Below are 13,418 nucleotides of genomic sequence, written 5' to 3'. Positions count from 1 at the left end.
CATTATCATGAAGCATACTCCTTAACTCTCTTCCCGAAGGTGTCCAGGTCAGATTGGTTCATAGCAGCGCAAATGTGATTCCATCAAGTTGTGGCAAAGTCAGTTACGCAATCCTTGAGAGCTTCATCAACAGCTCTAGTAAACGTAGTTCGGGCTTGAATGTTCCGGCGGTGTTTTTGCAGGAACGAACTGTCTGCTTGGTTTTGAGCCGCACCTTGTTGCAGACCAAGGAATGGTGTGTGTTGTAGTCAACTCTGTGGTAGCTGCGGGTGACTAGCACTTGATTGAGTAAGGATCGTCTAGTGATGATGGAGTCCAACGGGTGCCAGTGTGGTGATCTTGGGTGTCTCCAAGACACTCTATGATGGATCTTGGTGAGAAAGAAGGTGTTTGTGAAGCAGAGATCATAATACAAAAAAAGCTCAAGTATTTGCTGCCTGTTCGCATTGAACTTCCCAATGTCAAAATGGCCAATGCACCGCGGCCAAGGGCTATAGTATGAGCCAATCCAAGCATTGAGATCCTTAAGCAGAAACAAGTGCTTCTTGGCAGGGACTTCTCTGATTTTGATATCAAGCTCCTCATTGAATGTATCTTATGTCTCAGCTGTAGAGTGTGAGGGCATGGATACTAAAGGTGTTTGCATGGCCGGAATTCGTCATAAACTGAGGGGTTAAAATCTGAGCGGCCCACTGAGAGGATGGTTCGAATGAGGGTAGGAGTGAGTTACGAACGGCAAATCCCATGCCGTGTATTCGACGATCTTCAGGTTCTATCCCCTGCCAGAAGAAAGTGTAGTTCTTCTCTTTGAGGATGCCATTCGAAGGAAGTCACATTTCCTGGAGGGCCACAATTTCAATGTTTAGCCTGATCAATTTGCGGAAAATAATACCTAACTGAATAAGGTGGAAACAAAATTTTTTTTTTTGGGGGGGGGATTAGAGATGAGAGTCTAATCTTTCATTTGGTAGTTTCTAGTAGGAGTAAAACGTAGTACTAAAACACGATATTCTGCGATCCTATAAATAGCAGACAGAATGCTTTAAACTGGCATGCACTCAAAAGGTTCTCTCTTCTTTTAATGGTCGGAATTGAAAGAGTCAAATGTGACATGCCACCCCCACTTGCATGGGTCTGTAAAAATACCAAAACTTAGTCTAATACACCCCTGCACAGATTTAGACTGTAGAACTGGGCAAGAAATTCGAGTGCAGGATATTTGAATTTATGCCGTTCCTTAAAGGATTCAAATGAGAAAACTGCAACTTCATCAGATTCCAAGACATAAATCACAGAACACCTTGTTAGTCTCTCTTTTGTCAAACTCTTGACAATGACTTGTCAATAGCTATCATGCAGTATAAAAGAATAGTCTCTGTTCCTTGTAGACTAGATACTATAATGTGCACATGACGTTACTTCCGGCAGATATGCTAATGTTTGTATCCATATATTACTATTGATAACATACTAATCCTCTAATGACTATTTTAAAGCCAGCACAGAAACCTCTCTCTTGATTTAAAAAAATATATCACTGTGTCAACCATCTGTGGTCACTGCTGCATGCACTCAACATTTTTTATTTATTTCATGTTGGGCTGCCAAAAATGTGACCTCTTCCCACTTCATGATTACATTTTACATTTTGATGTTCTTGTCTGTTTTGCCCAAATCGGAATAAATAAAACGATCATCAGGCAGCATGGGGAATGTGTGTTACAGTCAAGTGGAATCTTGAGTTCTCTCACTTCCTCCCACATTGCAAAAACGTGCCTGATAGGTTAAATTGACTACTGTAATGTGCTCCTGGGTGTGAATGTGACTATGAATGGTTGTCTGCCTATATCTGTCCTTTGATTGATTGGCGACCACTCCAGAGTGTTCGCGCGTCTCTCCCAAATTCAGCTGGGACAGGCTGCAGCTCACCCATGGATGGATCCTTGAATATCATTATTAAACCAAACCATTTTGAAATGGAAAAATCATTTTCTCCATTTAAAATGGTGCCTTCTGCCAAAAACCCATTCATCCCATTTCTTTGTCCTGTCAAAAATGTCTAGCAGGAGAATTATTCAACATTTACCTTAATTTCCATACTGAGCAAACATACTGAGCAGTTTTAAATGTTTTCATTCATTTGTAAAAATTAATGCAACAGAACACATCTTCTCGAGCCTCATTATAACTTGTAATGAGAAACAATTCAGAAATGATGCCCACTCATTATCCGTCAAGTTTCTCACACTTCCTTATGATGTTTGACAACTTCTCAAAACATAATTAAAAAAAACACGTTTTCCGAATTTCCACTCCAGGCTCGTGGCTTTTCCCACATTGGTCATTTAACTGTTTAACTGTTTTTACTTGGCTTGTAATATTCATTACTGATTAGTGTACATCCTGCATTGAATAACATTAATTATATTTTACTAGAGTGAAATTTTCAATGGACATTAATCATTAGTTAAATAGGACATAGATTATTATGGAAAATGAATCGTCTAACAGCGGGGCATCATAATAATGATGCGCCCCCGCACCGATTTCCTCCGCTCATGACTTGACGACAAGGCTGGGTGAAGATCGGCCAGGCAGGGTGTGTCAATTTTGAATCATGGCTGTGCAACAGCAGCCATGTTTGACGGCAAGAGACTGTGGCAACTACAGTGACTTCATGTGTACCCACTTCCACCGTCCTCATGTGCATTGTGGCCTCTCCTGCCTCTGTCACCGCTGTCTGCTCGTATCACATGAAGTCAGGGCCACAACACACACACACACACATGCACAAACACGTAAACACACACAGAGACACACACCATCACAAACAGGATGTGACATACTGAACTGATGATTAGTTTGCTTGTTTCCTTCTACAAGATTGTAGGTCTAATTGGCATGAAATGGCTCTTGTCTAATGACAAAGCCTATTTTCTGCAACGTGTTACAGTTTGTCTTCACAAAGCTGTTCCAATGGGAAAAAAAACAAAACAATTTGTGTTTTTACTTAGGTTTTGTACCACGTGTTGATTGAATAAATACATACATAGATAAATAGAGTAGCTATATATAAATTGTCAATTTATTCCCCAGTTTGGGAATCACTTCTGTATTTGATGACTATTGACATTTTGTGTGAGTGTCTTTATTCTGACCATGTAACTAAAATAATATTCAAATAAAAATAAAAGTATACATTTATCATTATAAGTCCAACTGGGAAGAAAATAAACAGAAACAGAAATAAAAAATCTGCCACGGCAAAGCAGAGTCACATGCTCGAAAAGGGGTAGGAAGAAGTATAAACTTATCTCGTCCTACCCCTTACATAAGAATCTACTTTTCCTATAATATTCAGTTCAGTATTCAAGAATAAATAAGTACATCAATAAAAATAAACAAACTATGATTGCTACAATTATACAATACTTTCTTAAATATGTGGTTATAAATAAAAACTATAAATGTTATGGACATTGCAAACAATTAGACCAATAATTCTAAACAGCTGTTGGGCGTATAACAATCTAATATACAACATATTATAAGACATTGTGTATAAATATCATTACAAATTTCTTGCTATAATACAACAATATGACATGACTTCTTAAACAATATTGTATGGATAGAAATATACAGTACAATGTACACATGTCCATGTTGCATAATGTTTCTGTCCTGTGAAAAACACTTATGTCCATTTTTTTCAATTTTTTTATTTTTACGTGAATGGTGTTTCCGCGTTACAGACATCATATTAACGTGAACATTTAAAAAAATTCCAAAATTGGACATAAGTGTTTTTCACAGGACAGCAATGATACGCCTTCCTAAACGTATATACTTTGTGAAAATTATGCCTTTATTTGTTTTTAAACTGTCTTACGTTTAGGCTTTTCTGCACTTCTATTCTTAACTTCTTCCAAAGTTTAACTTTCGTTCAAATAATGATGCGACCTTTACATTTGCTTTGTATACATATGTATTTCTTAAAAAAAAAGATTACTATGGTTGCTAAGAATGTCTTCCCTGCTATTGCACTCATCACTTGAGGGAAGTGACGCGACGGTGTGTACATGAGAGACGATACAATCGCACTCCATATTTCCGCTGCTGCTGTCTGGCACCCGCATGGACATATTGCAGTGAATGATAAAAGAATATTGAAAGTATTCTAGCTCCTTCTTCTGATGAATCCTTGCTCAGACTGTCTGTCTACACAGCCATCAAATCAGCCCTGTGTGCACACACACACATGCATGCAAAATTGCAAACATACACACACGTGCACTTAACAGGGCTAAGTGAGTTATTGATTTTGGAAGTCATGAGAGCGCGATGGGGTGGATGTTTCTAGACTTACCGTTAATTCATACTTTTCATTCCCGTCCTGGTCATAGGAACTTTAGGTACTGTATTGTGAAGCAACATTTGTTTCTCTTCTGGATTTTAATTTGTCCTTACCGATACCATGGGTCAGCATGTTTTTTTTTTTTCTTCAACTAAAAGTCCAAACCCTTTGTTGTTGAAGGCTAGATCGTTTACACATGAATTGAGCAGAAAATATATAAACATACTGTGGTGTACATTGGTTCAATGAAAAACAGACATACACATTTTAAAATTGGCATTTTTGTCATACATCTGATTAGGAAGAGTGTGGTTCTAGAATGTGGCCCTCCAGTAGCACTTGTGAAAAATTGTGGCCCACCCTATCAGTTAAGATCCCTGATCTGTATGCTATCCCTTGGACAGGTCATCCGCCAACATGGACGGACCTTTCACTCATATGCCAGTTCTAAATCAGCACACAATCAGCCGTGCATCTCCTCCCTCTATCACTTACCAACTTTCTACATGACACTTAACACAAGTCAGAGCTAATGATGAGTACTCACTCCACCCTTCTTCCGAAGTCTGCAACCTTGGGATTACTCTCGACTCCAAGTTGCCATTCCAGTCCCACATCAAATTTATCACTAAGTCAGTTTTAGCTTTGGCGAAATAGTGAGGAAAAAAAAACACTCTCTTTGCACGTTTTCAACAATTATCCTCAAATGTATAATGTACTGAAAAAAAAAATAAAAAAATCTCAGATTTCACTTTACAGGGTTCATATATTCATGTATAGTAGAAGTAATGTAGGCTCTCCTTATTTATCATCAAAATGTTATGCAGTTTTTAATTGGGGGTGCAATGTAATTTTTGACCAGAAATTTTTTCCACATTGATGTAATGAAAATTGCATGTTGTTTGTCCTTTGAGTATCTATGTGATATTTATTAAGTCTATTCTCTTTTTAGGACTGCTGACACTGTTCTTTCTAAACCTTAAACTTGACGTCAATTGCATATTACAGAGGGGCTTAACCTACAGTATGGATGTAACTTGTAATCATGTTTGGCTTTCTGTGTGCACAGGATCCTGGCAAAAGTGGGCTCTGACTTTGACCTGCGAACACTGCGGGCTGTTAGAGTGCTGCGACCCCTCAAACTGGTGTCCGGGATCCCCAGTAAGTCACTCTTCAGAAAAGTTGTTGGATTTGAGCATAAATGGAAAAACATAAAATAACATTGGGTCTGTTTGGATTTCTACTTTGAGATTATTTTTTGATTATTTGTAAATCGTATAGTGCAGAAGTATCAAGGCACACCTTATAATTGTTCAATTGTCTATGCTTCTATCCTTGTGGAATGAGTTTTGGGAAGATTTTGTTCAGTTTCAGTAAGACCACACATTAACCTTTCAGGAAAACTGTAAACCGTTCTGCCTTTTGTTTAATAATGCTTCATCACTGGACTGATACCAACAAAGGAACTATGTTTGGACACTTGACATTTAACTGTACATTATTGCCCCTCTCAAAGAGTCATAATTTTGAACTGGGAGGCAGTTGTGCTAACCACTCAAGCATTTGCAAGCCTTGTTTCTAATGCTTTACATCATTGGTTCATTACTAATTTACTTTTTCCTTTCTTCCATTCAGTTATTGTCTTTCTTTTCCAACCTTTTGCACTAATTTCTTTGTTCTTCTTCCTTTCTTTTTTTTCTGTTTTCTTCTGAAATACAAGAGCAGTCTTAAGACATCCATCCTACCAGTTACCATACATGAACACCAAGAAAAAGAAAAAAAAAACATTTATGCAATTCACGCAGTGTAACTTTAACCTCTAACCTTTGCTAGCAGAGTTTTCCCAAGAAGCAGACGTCCTTACTTTCTTTACCATGTAATGGCAAATGGCGGAAAAGGGATCCATGATTGACCCAGTTTCGTGACACATACACTTTTGTCTTGTCCTGAAGTGAAAATGCTATTTAAGAAAAAACATTGGCTAGGCTAATCCCCTGACACACCCCTTTCCAGGTCCAAAAAACAGGCAGGGAAGTCCTGGGGGGGTTCAAAAATCCTGGAAGTGCTAGTGTGAATTTGTGTTATTTATTTTATTGTCAAAGTGAACAGCAATTTTTAATTACCGGTAAATGAATACACTTCAGACTGATGATTCCCCACCAGGGTGCCATGGCACACTAGTGTGCCATAACAGATTGTCATTATTATTTATCCCATTTCACCTTACAGATGTCAGACACAGATGTCCTTGTTCATCTATGCAAGTGACATAGAGTGACAGGCAGAACAATTAAATATTTGCTCAGTGTATCTTATTTTTAAATCTCACAATATTATACTAACAGTAACTACTACTACTTACGGCCATGCTCATTCTTCCAGATAGGTCCAGGAAGTAGGTCCAATCTGTTCAAAATGATTCCTAATAAATCATGTTTTCCTGCACGTATGTCAGCTTTGTGTTTAATTACACAGGGCACAATTTCACAAGTAAATTTAGACAAGATTATGATAATTATTTTAGTATTCCTACATTTTCGTGGCATTTTTTATGGTGGTGTGCCTTGAGATTTTTGTCATGTTAAAAGGATAGGAAGCACTACTTTAGATGAATGACAACGTTGTTTAAAAAGGAAGTCAAGGCAAACATGTTCTTTACAGTAACTGGAGGCACATATTGTATGGAAAATTTGGGGGTTGACAACCTTTCACTGTATTGTACTGTATATTAAAAGAATCAGTCACACTCACATTCATACCTTTGGGCAAGTTAGTTTTTTTTTGGATTAACATAACATTCATGTTTTTGGGCAGGGCTACATGCATTGATGTTGATTATACCTTGCGATACAGAACTTGACACCTATTTATGACCATGTTGTGCCATAAAGGCATGCTTGGAGGAAGACAGGTGGGCTTGTTCAACCTCTGGGGCCTTAAAAATCCTCCTCTGGATGAGTTCTACAGACAAACTGCAAACTGACGTCGAACGTTTTCCCAGAATATTGTTACAGCTGTAAAGGAGTGACCTCCATTATATCTTCCAAATTGAGTACATGTATGGAGCATGGGCAAGTGTCCCGATATTTTTTGTAATTGTACAGTAACATGCTTAACAGACTTCCATTTGCGTGTGAGTGTGCTTTTGCAGCAAGGATCTGTCTTGTTTTCTCCAGGCCTCCAAGTCGTGTTGAAGTCTATAATGAAAGCCATGGTGCCCCTGCTTCAGATCGGCCTGCTGCTTTTCTTCGCCATTGTCATGTTTGCCATCATCGGGGTGGAGTTTTACATGGGCAAGTTCCACACCACCTGCTTCAACATTGAAACCGGTAAGGAAAAACAGCTGGTGGTGTTTTTATAAGGCCTTGAATTTTTGCCAGGAAGTTTTTTTTTTCTCTTTTACAGTATATGTCATTACATATTTATGCGCATACATTATTTATAGCGTCTTTGTGTACATGTGACTGACTCTGCAGGTGTTCCAACAGAATATGAAACATAAACAGGCACATAGCATAATTTTTGACAGCCTTTTGTCATGTCTTGATTTTGATTAATGACACCATATTATTCAGGCATTGATTGATAGCTTCTGCTGATATAACTCAACCTCAGACAATGTAAAGGTGGTTGCACTCAATACATTTCTCTCCTGCATCAGAAATGTGTACCGCTGATTACAGTCACACTAAAACCTGACGCTGCATTTTGCAAGTACACACCGAGCGCTTTCGTTTATTGTTTGTGTGTAGACAGGAGCTCCTTTTATTCAAATCATGTAGATTGAAGGGTTGTAAAAATATTAGGCTTTAACACAGAAAGGTTGCAAATGTATTTTTTATTCCAGGAAACCGATGATTTTCTTGTTAGTCTTATCCATAAGTGAAGGTGAAGGTGAATGTACTTCACTTGGCCAAGTGTACAGTGTACAGCAAATGTGTTCTGTGAAATTAAACTATCCCTGAGCAGCAATGGGCAACAACTGCATCCCTTGTGTCAGCACCTTGGCTAGTAGAAATTAACCTTGCATGTCTTTTTTGAATTTAGTGTGGGTAATAAACGTAGGTTATTTTTTTTAATGAGTGTAACACTAAGTTCAAAATTGAGTTTTATTTTAGCTTGGGAATTGTGGTGCTTTAAGTTTGGGCTCAAAGTATTGGATATCAAATTGCAGGCCAAATGATGACCCTCAAAGTAGACAACAAGAAATGATTATATACTATATTATATCATCTAGTGCAGGGGTCGGCAACCCGCGGCTCCGGAGCCGCATGCAGCTTATTCTTATGTTGCGGCATTTGTGGAATGGGAAAAGAAATGATAAGTATCCAATTGAAGTGTATGTTATTTGTCTCAAAAACGTGTATCTTGTCTTCTTGTTAAGTCAAAGTTTTTGGCCACTTTCATAAGTGGTCCTAGATCAGACACGTATCAGATTTTTTGCAATGGGACCGCAGTCTGAACTGCCAGGTGGCATATATCAGACATTGACATGTGATTGATATGAGTGTGGGTGGAGGGAGGACGCTGGCAGCTGGGGACATCATCTTTAGTGATGTCTCCATGAAATGAGATCGATAAGTCCCCCAAATACTCTATTTCTACATCCTACCAAATTGCTCCACTGTAAAAATGCCCCGATAGCTTGACCACATTTATTTTCGTAAACACTTCGTCGTGAGTGACGTCGTCTCTTCTTCTGCGCAGGTTACTTTCGGGTGCATATCTTCACACACGAAAGAGACGAAGGTCGCATTTATAATGTAATATGAACGCTTTCACACACAAAAAAAATCTGATTTGAAAAAAAAAGATGGCAGCTTAAAGGGACGGTGGGGCCGGGATGGCCATGTTTTAACTAACAAATTCATTTTATATATTTTTTTATCAGGAAAATGAAAAGAGTTGCCATTTTCTATTTTATCAATAAATTTGGGAGAAATTAGGAAATAAGGGACACCTGGAATAACGCCCCTTGTTAATGAGGAGAATGGCCGCGCCCCCTAGCGTTCTATCCCTGTTCGGCCGGAGTCACGGGAGTAACCGATTCCAAACCCTCCATTGGAAATCATTGTACTTTCATTGCTTATAACGTCCAAAAACGGCGATCAATTGGCACCAAAATTCATGTGGACATCTCTACTAATGCCCACTTCAACATATCAAAAGGATTAACCTCTCCGTGGCTGATTTATATGAGAATGAGGAAATGTGGAAGTGAGCAGCGCTACATAGATCTAGGATGGGACGAGCGCACACTGCTTCTTTGCTTAAAAAAAAAACAAAAACAAAAAAAAAACACTGCTTCTTTGCTGATCACGGTTAGGACGAGCGAGGCATTTAACACCAGTCAGGATACTTGCAGACATCCATCCATCTATTATCGATACCGCTTATCCTCACAAGGGTCGCGGGGCGTGCTGGAGCCTATCCAAGCTGTCTTCGGGCAGTAGGCGGGGGACACCCTGAATTGGTTGCCAGCCAATCGCAGTGACAAACATCCGCACTCACAGTCACACCTAGGGGCAATTTAGAGAGTCCAATCAACTTACCATGCATGTTTTTGGAATGTGGGAGGAAACCGGAGTACCCGGAGAAAACCCACGCAGGCACGGGGAGAACATGCAAACTCCACACAGGGAGGCCGGAGCCGGGATCGAACCCACAACCTCTGAACTGTGAGGCGGACGTGCTAACCAGTCAACCGCCCCTATTTACAGACACTGAAGTGGAAATGAGTAGACGTGCACATTTATTTGGATGAGGAATGGCCCCATTTTCTCGACCGACAACACACCGTCCAATTTGGAACGTATACAGCCGAAAAGGTACGTTCCAATGCGGCCACACTTGGTTGTGGAGTCAGCCTCGCTGGAAATTTTTGTTTGCTGAACATTGACGCTTGTTCGATGAGGGCTTAACTCACTCTCTGGCGGCTCTCTGTCTGATAACGCACACGACTGCTTGGGAGGGAGATCATGTTTTATGTCAATAAATCCAAACTATTGTGCAGAACACTTTTATACTTTAACAGGTTGAAGTGGACAAGAGTAGTAATGTGTATTTGCATTTTGGTGGCGATCAGTCACCGTTTTAGACAACAGTACTGACAAAGCGAGCAATATTACCACGCTTGGCTCCCTCCCATGACGTGGACAGTTGAGACCGAAAACATAACATAAGCCACGCCCCTGAAAGGGCGGGGAAATTTGTCGTAAACCTAATCACAAAAAAAGCCCTTAAATCACTACAGTCTTTTGAGGTGGGCGTTTTAGTACTAATGTCATTTTTACATGCAAAGCTATTATATAGGTACCAATGTCAAGCTCACCCAAGTGTCTCTTTAAGTCCCATCAACAAGGTAAAATAAATATTCAGGCAGTTATTTTGCAAATATTTATTATAGTGAAATAGTGCTCTTTTTTCCATTGTATTTTTAAATTCATATCGCGATAATGGCCCATGCAATATGCATATCGCAAAGACATGCAATACATTTCTTATGGAGTTGTATACTTTTATCTGAATTCGACCAGTCAGATGCAAATTTAAATGTGCATCGCCGTCCAACGCTGGAACATTATCTAGGGTAATTACAGTTAATTAGCTGAGAATACATTGAGCTTGCTTATTTTGCTGCAAAAAAACCAAACAACTCTTCTAGGTACATTCTTTTAGGTACCTTACATGTTGAATATCGCAGTAATATCGATATCGCTGTATTCAACAACCATATTGCATATCGCCAGAACACAAGCATGAACCGGATACCGGGCATCACCAGTAGTGATGTGGTGCTCCATGTTTTGCTTAGCCACAGCTGCTGAGAAAACGGGCTTGGTGAGGTCAGGGAACTCTGTGATCAGGTTTTGATACAGATCCCTGGTAGCCAGCCAGCATGTTGAGAGGCAGGCCAGCCCCTCCAAACATGCAGGGGTATGTAGCACAAGACACCGCATCCATAAGGCGGCAGTTAGTAACATCCACAAGCAGATTAAAAACACAGAGAAAGTCCACACCCAGCAGTGGCACAGATACCGAGGCCATAACAAAGTCCCATCTGAAATGCCGTCCACCAAAACACACCTCTCCATAGTTGGTGCAGTAGGTATGTATAGGAGTGCCATTAGCAGCATCCGTCCGGCGGATTTCTACTGTCACCTCTGCCGGCAGGAGGCTGCACTGAACACCGGAATCTATCAGCAGATGGCTGGAAATGGAGTCCGCAGTAAGCAACAGCTTGCAGCCTCGGCCAACGCACATGGCTGCTAATGAGTGCTGGCCCTTGGATTTCCCTTCCCTCCCTTGAAAATGCAGGGTTTGTGTGGCCTTTACTTATCTAAAATCTTACAAAAGCCCAGGGCTCTGGTAAACCATTGCAACTTTTTCTCCCACTTTGACACCCATAACTTTACACATGGGCATACTAAGCTCCATCCGTAAAAGAGAGAAATGAGAAAAAAAAAACACATGTTTTGACCTTGGCCACAGAGACATGTACTGTAAATGCAAGTTAATTTCACCCAATAAAAGACTGAAGAAAATGGTTCCTTGAAAATACATGATCCGAGGAGTGAAAAATAAAACGGTCAAACTAACAGGGAAGCAGTTATTCCTTAATGTCACACTAATTTATCAACTAATGTGGATAATGAAAAGCCATAAAGTCGCTGGTGGTGTCGTGGTACACTCACCTGACTTGTGTGCGGGCAGCGTGGAATCGGTTTCCATTCAGTGACGGTGTGGATGTGGGTGTGAATGGTTGTTCGTCTCAATATGTGCCCTGCAACTGACTGGCGACCAGTTCAGGGTGTAGGCCTCCTTTCTAGGCTCCAGCACCCCCTCGCGACCCTGTACAGGATAAATGGTGTTGAAAATGGATGGATGGGTGGATAGAAAAGCCACGAGAACATGTTTTCATCAAAATGCGTAACAGTTTCAGGAAATCTTCATCTTTATTTCATGTAGAGAAAGCTGTGGTATTATGTATTTTTACATATACAACCCAGTACTTTTAAATGCATTGTTTTTGTTGTTAAAGTGAGATTTGAATGTACTATATGTCTACTATGTTATGAGGGGCTTAAAATATAAACGCGCTCTGAAATGTATTTAAAGATGCATGCATCAAAACTATTGATACTCTCGTAGTTGTAGTTAATTGCATTAATATAAGATTTGTCCAACTACGGTGACTGGAAAACCCCCTCAGATTCCTGAAAAGGGCCATTGTGTAATGTAGTGATAACAATTATGGCAGAATTCTCTGAGCACTGCTGGTGTCTTGAGCGAGTGTGATGTTGTGTTCAGCATGGCTTGCTATGTACATTATATTGTTGAGTTATTTTAGTTGCAGAAACCCAGCAGGATTTCATCAAGCTGTGCTCGCTGGGAACAACGTTTTGTGAAAAGGCAGATGGGTGCGCTTTCCCTTTACATACAGTATGTCTATGAAATGTAAATATTAGTCACCTAAAGATATGTCCTAAAAGAGGCTTGTGGCCTGAAATTGATTTTAAAAAATGAACTAAAACATCCAACCAGCCCAGCCCTGGCTCTGAGGCAGCCTGGTAGATCCTGCTAGTATGCCTGTCTAAAAGTTTAAAGCCCTGCAAGTTCACACGGCCCGGAACTCTGTAACGTTCCGAGACAATTTCGCAAGGACTCACCAGTGCACCTGCCATTGTTGAAAAAGCACTCCTGGTGCTCTGTGATATACCAACCGGTCCACTCATTATGTCCTTTTTATCAAAGTGAGTTGCGTGTTCACTTGGACAAAATATTGACTGTTAAAGCGCCACTAGCTACAGTCCAGTCATCTTGGCTGCGTGAACAAATACGCCCGGCGATCGGTCACGTGACGTCAAAAAAAAAAGTCACGGGAAATTCCTGTACATGGAGATTGGCTGGAAATTGTCATAGTATATGGTACGGGTGTTTGATTGCCACGATGACAAGATTGACTGACAAATAAACAAATGACACCAGAATGTGGAATTGAATGCCTTCCGATAGGCCCCCTAGAGCAGGCTTCGTGTACTGCAACAGCAAGTGACCCTAT

General features: G+C 40.1%; 1 protein-coding gene across 2 annotated transcripts in view; it reads left to right on the top strand.

The window, feature by feature from the left end:
• cacna1bb (calcium channel, voltage-dependent, N type, alpha 1B subunit, b) overlaps positions 1–13,418 on the top strand; it is a 176,178-nt gene that overhangs the window by 56,758 nt on the left and 106,002 nt on the right. For both annotated transcript variants that reach the window (XM_086052699.1, XM_086052698.1), the window contains exons 5-6: positions 5,427–5,518; positions 7,534–7,686. In XM_086052699.1, the coding sequence (XP_085908825.1) occupies positions 5,427–5,518; positions 7,534–7,686 (245 nt within the window). The remainder of the gene's footprint in view (positions 1–5,426; positions 5,519–7,533; positions 7,687–13,418) is intronic.

This window comes from Filicampus tigris, chromosome 15 (assembly GCF_054856515.1).
Source record: "Filicampus tigris isolate MCC_2025a chromosome 15, RoL_Ftig_1.0, whole genome shotgun sequence".
Taxonomy (NCBI): Eukaryota; Metazoa; Chordata; class Actinopteri; order Syngnathiformes; family Syngnathidae; genus Filicampus; species Filicampus tigris.
Note: the sequence above shows the minus strand (reverse complement) of the source record. Positions and strands in the feature narration are given on the sequence as shown.